The following is a 10,285-nucleotide window of genomic DNA, read 5'->3' as shown; positions in this document are numbered from 1 at the left end:
TGTTTCTTTTCTCCCAACATGACTAATATGGAAATATATTTTACATGATTGTAAATGTACACCCTATATCAAATTACTTACTGTCTTAGGGAGGGGGGGGAAGGAGGGAGAAAATTTGGAACCCAAATTAAAAAAATGTATGTTAAAAATTGTCTTTGCATGGAATTGGAAGAAATAAAATACCATTGAAAAATAAAAAACTATTAGAGAGTTTTTCCACTTAAATGAAAACAATAATAATTGGCATCTCCATGTATTTGTATTTTTTTTTTAATTTGAAATGAGCAAAAATCTGTTTTCCATCCCTCTTACCTTCCCTCCATCCCACCCAGAAAAGAAAAGAAAAAACCTTGTAATAAAGGTGTCTAGTCAAGCAAAACAAATTTCCACACTAGCTGTGTCCAAAAACCATCTTCATGAGCATTGATGATGACAGTCTTTCTCACATGTTATCTCATTTGGTCCGCTTAACAAGCCTATGTGAAGAAATGACCCTCCCTCTTCTGTTGGGGATAAATCGGCTATTGTGAAACTGGGGGATTTCCCCTTGGACATTCCCTTGGAATGGAAAGAGACATGTTGATGTTATCTTTTGTATAAGCAATCATCTCTAGGCCACTGTGAATAAGGGAGGACTCTGGGGGACTGCTGAAGCATCTGAGTTCTAGAGAGTGACTAGGAAGAAAGGGATGGCTAGCAGGGAAGGAGGAGGTGGCTAGCAGGGAAGGAGGAGATGGCTGCTCATTTTACAGTGCACACTTCACCCCAGACCGTGTTAATAGCTAAGGGGCCCAGAGGATAAAGCTCAGGGCCTGTTTGTCAGGAAGATCTGAGTATAAATCCAGTCTCAGAGATGTACTAGCTGAGTGACCCTGGGCAAGTCACTTACCTTCTGTCTGACTCAGTTTCCTTAACTGAAAATGGAGATAATAATGGCACCTGCCTCCCAGAGTTGTTGTGAGGATCAAATGAGATCCTATTTGTATAAGACTCAGCACTATGCTTGGCACAGAGGAGATGTTGAATAAATGCTTGTTCCCTTTCTTAATAGCAGTTTTCTGGTCTTGTCCTCAGCATCCAGATATTCAAGTACTTTCCACCTCCTCCACAAAGCCTTCCCTGATTCCTCAGAGTTGGCAGTGCTCTTTCTTTTCAAATTGTCCTGGAACACTTTGCATTTCATCCTCCTTCCTTCTGTCCCCCTCTATTTTTACTTGTGTACTCATAAAACCACTTTTTGGGAAGCAACTAGGAGGCACAGTGGATAGAGTGCAGGGCCTGGAGTCAGGAAGACTCATTTTCCTGAATTTAAATATGGCCTCAGACGCTTCCTAGCTGTGTGACCCCAGGCCAGTCACTTAACCTTGTTTGCCTCAGTTTCCTCATCTGCAAAATTAGCTAGAGATGGAAAATGCCAAGCCAGTCCAGTGTCTTTACCAAGAAAACCCCAAATGGAGTCACAAGGAGGCAGACACAACTGATATGACTGAAGAACAGCCACAAAAATCTATTTACTCCATCCCTAGCAGATCACTGAGGGAACCATCCCTTTCATCCTTTCTGATGTTAAAATATTATTCTGTCCCATTCATACACCATCATTTTTTCAGTAATTCCCCAACCGATGGGCACTCCCTTAGCTTCCAATTCTTTGTCAATGAAGAAAGAGAGGCTGTAACTCTTTTTGAAGATATGCATCCTCTTCTTTGATCTCTTTGGGCTTTAAGCCGAGTAGTGGTTTTAGGGGTCAAAGGATATGCACAGTTCAGAGAGTTTGGGGGCATACCAAGTTTGCACTAATGTCTGTGTCCTCTTTGCTGCACAAAAAATTCACACAGATCTATGATTTCATACCATATCAACAGCCTATATGCCAGTTTTTTTATGCCTTCGTACACATATGTATACACATGCACACATATATGTATGATATACATAATACATACACACACATTTACATATGCGTACATACTTTCATTGTTGCTTTTAAAAAAAACTATAACCATCTTTCCAGTGGCTATCCAGCCAATAGAATTCTCTCTTGCAACAAAGAAGAGCTAAATCGAACAAATCAATAGTGGCAAGAGCTTTTGGAAAGACTTTGAAGTCAGAGAATGTGGGTTCAAATCCTGCCTTTGGTATTTACCCTCTTTGGGACTTTGGGGAACTTATTAAACTCCTCTGGACTTTGGTTTTCTCATCTGTCAAATGAAGGAGGTTGGAGTAGATATCCTCTGAAGGTCCTTTCTTGTTATCAATCTATGATCTTACAAACACTGACATGTGGGACACCCCATCTCTCATTCTGTACCCAGAGAAAGGAGGCATGCTTACCCATTAGTCCTCTGAAGTAAAAAAACAAAATGAAACAAAATGGCCATGGTATTTAGAGGTCTGCCATCTGTTAGAGCTACTTTCTTTCACTTTATTAGGACCATTGCATATAAACTGTTCTCGTGGGTCTGCTCACTTTCCTTCATATTCGTCTTCATATTCACCCTTTCTTACTGTGCCATAATATTCCGTTACGTTCCAAGGTCTCAATTTGTTCACGTATTCCCTGCTCGTTGGGTCCTTGGTAGACTTTTTAGGACTGTTTGGTGGCTAGATTCCTGGTGATGAGCATCCTGCTAGGTTAGCCCTCTGAGGACAGACACAGAAGCACACTAGACAGAGACTAGAAACATGAGAGGTGGCAGCATGGTTGTCATTGTGTCACATTTGGCGCAAGCTGGTGAAGGACTGTGATACGAGGTTTGGGAAGGGAGGTTACTGAAGGGAAAATGATGACAGTGCCCTGGGGCAAAGTCCTGGTTGCCCCATGCTGGGTATGGCTCTGTTATTTTAACCATTTTAATTTACTATAGTTGAAGTCTGTGGGGTGACGGTATGATGGAGTTTGGTAAAGAACCCTTTCAACACAAAGAAAGTTCAGGCATGTTGAAGATTGCATCACCGCTTTGCTTGTTACTGATATTAATAGAGAACACATGTAGATTATTAGCTAATCCCTTTCAAACTTCTTTGGAAGACTTTGGCTTCCCCCTCCCCTATCCCACATTTTCCAGCTGTTTGAAGTTCCTACCTTTCTGCTGTCTTTTCCTCACCTTTGGATGAAGCCTCAGATTCCCCAAATAGAAGAGTCAAGGCTAACCCAAGCCTCGAAATAGCTTGAGTTGACCTTTCACCTGCTAAGGCTTGAAAGAGTTTGTGGAAAGGGCTTTATTTCCATATAAACAAATGGGAGAGGAGCTTTTAGGACAGGTAAAGTTGCCTGCCCTTCCGTATCAGGAGATGCGGTTGGCTGCACCCACCTAGTTCACCTTGGCAAATGATATGGGATCCTAGAATGCAATCAGCTGTCATCACCAGTGACAGCCCTCTAAGTAGCTGAATGGGTGACAGTCACTCTCTTCTTTGAATGTCCTCACTCCGGGCTGGCACCATTTCATCCTGAGGAAAGACATCCAGAGGAATTACACACTGATCAGCAGAAAATACTATGTTCCTCCATTCCACTCTGGGGTCTTCCTGGGTCCCTGCCCAGTGTAGGGAAAAGAGGCCTAGAATTACAGTCCCTGCTCTGGCCCTGACTAGCTGCAGCATCACAGACATGCCTTTTCATCTCCGAGCCTCACTTCCATCATCTGTAAAATGGGGCCAAATGATGCAATAGTGCAAGCACTGTGTACTTCAGAGGATCATTGGAGATTGTTTTAAAAGTTCTTTGTAAATGGAGGGGGGAAAAAGTCATGTCAGTGTGAAGCAACAGGGTTGGAGACTTGGCCAAAGATACATAACAAGTCACTTACCAGTGAAATCAAAGGTCTGGTCAATAGGTATGTGTGTGTGTGTGTGTGTGTGTGTGTGTGTGTCGGACCATACCTGAAAGGGAGGGAGGTTGGGAATGAATGCTTTGCATCTGCTACTTTGAGTTTGAGTCCACTCTCCCCAGGAATACAGGTCATAGAGGGGATAGTGAGCTCAGGCATAAGGTGGTGACTGCAAAGCCTGCCACGGATCCAGCCCACTTCCGGCTGTGGCCCAGTTGATATAGGAGTCACTCCCTTGCTTGAGGGATCTGATCTCTTGGGTACTGGGTTGACTCACTAGTGGGCTGATCAATTGAGTTATTCCTCTGGGCTGTGGCATCAATGACTGCTGGCAATCTCTAATGGCTCTTTGGAAATTCATAGTCATCCTTTCTCTAATCCTCCTTCAACTAAGAACTGGAAAGATAGACACAAGAAGCACAAGAGGCAGGGGTATGTTGGAGCCAGCTCCAAAGGACTCCTGAGAGCTCATTGTTAAATTTTCAATGTCAGCGTTTACACCTGGGAAATCAACAAAGACTACGAATGAGGACTTGATTTATTGTTCTGCTTATTGTCTTGACTTTAAAAAGCGATGGAGAAAATATTTTTTTTTTCCAGGGGCCAAATCAAAGTCCTTTATATTAGGAGCAACCACATTGGTGGGGAAGGGGGAAGAAGAGTGAAGGAGTTGGGGGAAATAAATAGAATGGTAGGCTGAAGGGGGCAGAATCCAGACATTCCCTTTGGAAGGTGAACATATGGTAAGGGCTAGGAGGATTGACGCTTATGGAGATGTGGGCTGGTAGGGACCCCTCAGATCCCCATTCCCGACAGCCATGTCCTCCTGGTCCTCAGGCACCCTTGGGGCTCCTCAACCACTGAGAAAGAGCTTCTTGTAGGCTTTGTTCATCTGCTCCAGGAAGATAAAGGTGAGGACAGTATGGGGGCCAAGCCGGGCATAGTAAGGGGTGAATCCCTTCCAGAGGCTGAAGAATCCTTCGTATCGAATGACCTTTACCAGCACGTCCAGTCCATTCTTGTACTCGGGCTTCCCATCAATCATTCGCATATTCTGGATCCTGGTCTTAACAATGTCCACAGGCATAGAGGCTGCTGTGGTGACTAGACCACTGATCATACTGGCACAGAAATGACAGAAGATGTTGTCAGAGAAGTGCCCTGAATCCAAGAGGAACTGTTTAGACTGTGAATAAGAAGCAAGCTGGGCAGCATTGACAACGACGGCTCTAGCCATGGTAGGAATACAACCCCTCCAAAGGGTAAGGACACCCTCTTCCCGGGCAATCCTCAAGAGTGCATCAAAAACATTTTTGTAGCCTCTACGCTGATCCAGTGGCAATCTACCATCCACGGTCATACGAATCAGGGCAACTTCAGCAGGTGTTCCCACAAAGGCTCCTGTGGCGCCTGCTGTCATGCCAATCACAGCCTTCAGCAAGAAGCCAGGGGGTGTCCCATCTGCCCCAGTCAGGCGCTCAAAGAGAACGGTGTAAATGCCAAGGCGAGTAGTCGTGTAGGTCGCCTGGCGGAGGAGCCCGGCAGACAGCCCCGTGTAGATGCCTCGAAGCCCTTCGTTCCTCAAGATGCTGGTGAGGGCATGGAAGCTGGTCTTGTATTCCCGGGTCTTGGCCCCTTCCCCACTCAGCTGCATTCGGTTCTTCACCAGGTCTAGAGGCTGCACAAAAACGGTGGCCCCCATCCCAGCCAGGCCCCCGAACAAGAACTTGACCGACTTGGGGGATGTGCGGGGCTTTAAAGCCACCTCGCCGCCCCCAGGAGTCGCCGCCGCCGCCGCCATGTCCACTCTGGAGAAAATATTAATGCAGATTAAACTTACAATGCACCATTTGTACTTTTTTTGGTGAGAGGAGGAGAACTAGTGGTTAAACATTTACCAGCACACCCCTAGACAGACCCAACATGGCTCCCTCGGGGACAGAGCATGAGGAAGCCCTTTCACTGTTAGGTGGCCCACAATTCTTGACTACTTAGACGTGGTGGAAGAGAGTTTGACTTGTCAGATTAGTGTCTTTTAGTTCCAGCTGGGCAGCCCTTCAAAAGGCTTTTCTTCACCACAGAGTAAACAACAGGGAAGAATCACAGGATACCTGGGAATGCTAACGCAGAAAAAGGCAGAGTCCTTCGTTCTCCAATCTCACCTATTTCCGGAAAGCAGCTTCCTGAACATCTCTCAAAAGTGGTCAGCCAACAGAACCGTGCTCCCGCCCACGTGCTCCCAGAACAGGCCCTCATTGGCCAGTCTTTCCCTTATGTCTCCTCTTAAAAACCCTTCTTATCTTTGGACCACTTTTCTGTTGGGGAAAGTCCCTTGCCATTTTAAGAAAAATTTGCCATCAAGTCTTGTCCTGTGTAACCTATTTATATTTCATAGAAAGTAGACATGTCTAATATATGCAATGTAAAGAATGATCAAGAAAATTCCCCAAACTTAGTGGAAATGGAAGGCGTACTGAATAGAGTGTTAGACTCAGAGTCAAGCTCAAATCCTGTCTTAGTCATATACTAGCTGTATGACCCTGAGCCAGTCACTGAACTCCCTGGTCTCAGTTTTTTCAACTGCAAAATGATAATAATTAATAATAATAATAACACCTAATCTCACACGATTGCTGAGAGGATGAAATGAGTTTATGACATAAAGCTCTTTGCAAACCTGGAAGCATGATGTAAGTGTTAGTTTTTATTGTTATATCATAGAAACCCCACAGCATCTTCAGTTCTCCCCTGTGCATGTGTACACCCAGCCTGACTGCCATTGTTCTCATGGTTCACTGGGTATATCTGTGTCTTAAGGTGACCTGGGAAAAAGCTATCCTGGGATGACTGGTATTTGTGTGGAGAATGGAATCTGGTTTTGAAGCTGCCTGAAACCAGGTTATCAACTCTCCCCACACCCAGGTTCACCCCACCCAAATGGAGATATCAATTCTTACTCTCTGATTCTTATCCTGTTCTTATCCTTATGCTAGAGGAAACTAGGCGGCACAGTGGCTAGAGTGCTAAGCTTGGAGTCAGGAAGACCTGAGTTCAAATCCCACCTCAAATACTTATTAGCTGTGTGACCCTGGGCAAATCACCTGACCTCTGTCTGCCCCAGTTTCCTCAACTGTAAAATGAGAATGATAATTTCTCCTGCCATCCAAATCTTAATGCTCTATGTTATTATGGATTTCTCTTCTGTTGTTCCATTTCTGTACCATTTGGCTGTTTCTCTCCTAGTCAGGGCCAACCCTATGCACAGGTTGATTGATCTTATTATTTGAGGGGAGATACAAGGCCTCTCCTACCCTAAAATTCCCCTGGTTAGCCTAATAGTATATATTTTTTGTTGTTGGTCAGTTGTGTTTGACCCTTCTTGACCCCATCTGGGGTTTTCTTGGCAAAGATAATGGAGTGGTTTGCCATTTCCTTCTCCAGCTCATTTTACAGATGAAGAAATCAAGAGTGACTTGCCCAGGGTCACACAGCTAGTAAGTGTCTGAGGCCAGATTTGAACTCAGGAAAATAAGTCTTCCTAACTCCAAGACTATCCACTGCACGATGTAGCTACCCCTCTTTTCTAAGCTCAAATTCTCATCATTGACCAATCAATGAATTAATCAATGAACAATTATTAAATAGGTATTAGGTACCAGGCATTGTGCTTGGCACAGATGATAAAAATATAAAAGTGAGACAACCCCCACCTTCGTGGAATTTACGTTCTACTTACAATCCTTGTTCAGGGTAAGAGCAAAAATAAAGAGGCGTTGTCTCTAGAAGGCTGTTGTTAAAATGCAGAAGTTACTTGGGAAAAGAGGAGAGAGGCCAGTAAGGAAGGGATCTTCTCCATTAGTTTTCTCTCAATAGCTCTGACTAATGTGTCATATTAGCTAATTGTCATATTATTTGCTTTTTTTTTTTTTGCGGGGGGAAGGCAGGGCAATTGGGGTTAAGTGACTTGCCCAAAGTCACACAGCTAGTAAGTGTGTCAAGTGTCTGAGGCCAGATTTGAACTCAGGTCCTCTTGACTCTAGGGCCAGTGCTCTTCTCATTGTGTCACCTAGCTGCCCCTATTATTATTTACTTTGGAAGGCACAGAGGTATGGAATCAAGGGATACCAGTTTAAATCTCAAATCCACTTTCTTCCTGTATGACCCTTGGGCAAACCATTGCACTTTTCTGGGTCCATTTCTTCATCTGTAAAATGAAGGCAATTGGACCAGATGATCTCTAAGGTCATCGCTGGTTCTGACCAGATGAACCCAAAGGTTTTGGACATATTCTTAAAAGGAAAGAAGTAGCAGGAAGAAGGAGGTGGGGGGCAGAGTGGGAGGGGAAGACGTGGATTGAATGAAGTCTTCCAGAGCCTAGAAGAGGAGTCAAGTCCTGAAAATAGACTCTGCCTAATTCACAATTCAGTCTTTCTGGACACAGGCTCAACAAACAAGACTCCGTGTGACTTAGTACCAGGCAAAGTACACTATGCATGTTCTAAGGACTGGTCCCTCATTGGCCAGTCACTTCTTTATATTTAGGCTAACTTGACTCACTTGTTTATTTGCCAACCAGGGCTTCTTTTCAACTTTGGGAGAAAAGTTGCCCACCATAGGCATTATGTAGTAACAAAAGGATGCTTGTTCAATTGGACTGAAGATGGAAAAGAGGTTGGAAACCTGGAAGGAAGGGGTACTCCTGAAATACCTGTTTGGGTTTTTTCAGGGGAAGCTCAAGAAGTTTGTGGAGAAGACCTAGTACAGGGGTGGGGAACCTGCAGCCTTAAGGCCATGTGTGGCCTTCTAGGTCCTTAAGTGCAACCTTTTTGGATTCCGTCAAAGGGCTGCACTTAAGGACCTAGAAGGCCACACATGTGGCCTTACAGCCATGGATTCAGTCAAAGGGCTGCACTTAAGGACCTAGAAGGCTACCTGTGGCCTTAAAGCCACAGATTCCCCATCCCTAACCTAGTGATTGAATTGCAGTTGAGAAGAGTCAGAGATATCTGAGGTCAGAGATATTTGGAAAACTTCCTTAATGATGCCATCCTCACCTTGTCACCACTGGGCTTAAGCCACAGCTTGAAGAGAATGCAAATCTTCTTATTTATTATCTGTTTTTTTCCTCTGGAAATAAAATATGCTGAATTTTCAACATCCTTACGTGGTCAGGAGAAAGTAAGGAGGGCTCCCAGCATGTTGGGTGGACCCACTGTGCTAAGGCTGTAGGAAAACGTGGACAGGAGTTGTACCGGGTAGGATGGATTGTGAGCTCCACCGGTGGACAGAATTGGACATGCACATTGGTGAGCTCATGAGCTATTTTAGGTGTTCAAGGTATCTATATAAAAGAGGATTGTGTAACATGATCTTTATGTTTTCCCATGTTGTCACACCTTTTAGAGGGTGGAGTGCTCATCTGGGTACTCTGCTTTGGATAAGGCCTAGCCTGGTGTTTTGTAACTCTCCCAAGAGCTTGTTGGGTACTGCTGTGTGCAGCTCAGGGGTCTCATGGCCTCTGGATCTTCACAGACTCAGGTCCAAATTCACTAGAGATAGTTTACCTATCTTGGTCCCACCCAGTTTGGAAACTGGGAATTCCTGAGGTTTATTCATTGACTCACTTTGTTTACAGACCCAGGAAAGGAACAGCACTGAAACAGTCATCACTGAATCTGGACAGAAATAATTAGAAAGATAGAACAGTCAACACCAGTACATATTTCTGCATCAGTACAGTGCCTCCACTTCCCTCCAGAGTAGGTTGGGATATCCCCTAAGATTCATGGCTCCGGCAGAAGAAGGCATGGGTTCAATCCCTCTGTAGCTGGAGTATACCCCTAGGTGGTCTCAGAGATGAGGAAGACTCTGCTGAAGGGCTCTTTATTCCTAGGATAACCTCTGCAAGCATGATTGCAATCCTCTCTCCATGGGCTCATGGTTACACTGTCTTCATTTTAGACCTGACTTGACTTACTTGAGACCCTCTACTGTAACTCATTGTCCATTCTCGGTTTCTGATTCAGCTCCAGAAGAACCTTTGCTAGTATTGGTATAGCCACAAATTTGGCCTAAATGTTCATTATTCCTCCATTGTCTTCTTTAGGGGAATAAAGAGGACTCTCCCTCTAATCTTCCCTGCCCCTTACCCATGAGCAGCTTGGCAAAGGAAGGAGGTGAGAGCTATGCTCAGGCCAACCCTGAACTCTGAGAAGCTGCTGGTTACCTATTGGTCATAGGTACCTCTACTGGTAGCTGACCAGGCCACAAGTTCCTTGGGGGCAGGGACTGTGTCTCATCTAAAGGCTGCACCTCCTCTAGCACTGTAGGCACCTCATAAACCATGTTGATCAGTAGATTAAAATAATATGGGAGGTTCTTGAGAGTAAAAGCAAATTCGATGGAATTATGTTTTGCATGATTTCACATGTATAAATGATGTCACATTTCTT

At 44.5% G+C, this 10,285-nt stretch overlaps 1 protein-coding gene across 1 annotated transcript; it reads right to left on the bottom strand.

Moving 5' to 3' along the window:
• Positions 1 to 4,653: 4,653 nt before the first annotated feature.
• On the bottom strand, positions 4,654 to 5,634 carry LOC118853813 (mitochondrial 2-oxoglutarate/malate carrier protein-like). Its single transcript, XM_036764026.1, has one exon. The coding sequence runs from the start codon at positions 5,632 to 5,634 to the stop codon at positions 4,687 to 4,689; it is 948 nt and encodes a 315-aa protein (XP_036619921.1). The 3' UTR covers positions 4,654 to 4,686.
• Positions 5,635 to 10,285: the final 4,651 nt, after the last annotated feature.

Source organism: Trichosurus vulpecula, chromosome 6 (genome assembly GCF_011100635.1).
Source record: "Trichosurus vulpecula isolate mTriVul1 chromosome 6, mTriVul1.pri, whole genome shotgun sequence".
Taxonomy (NCBI): domain Eukaryota; kingdom Metazoa; phylum Chordata; class Mammalia; order Diprotodontia; family Phalangeridae; genus Trichosurus; species Trichosurus vulpecula.
The sequence above is the reverse complement of the archived record's forward strand: the minus strand, read 5'-3'. Positions and strand labels throughout refer to the sequence as shown.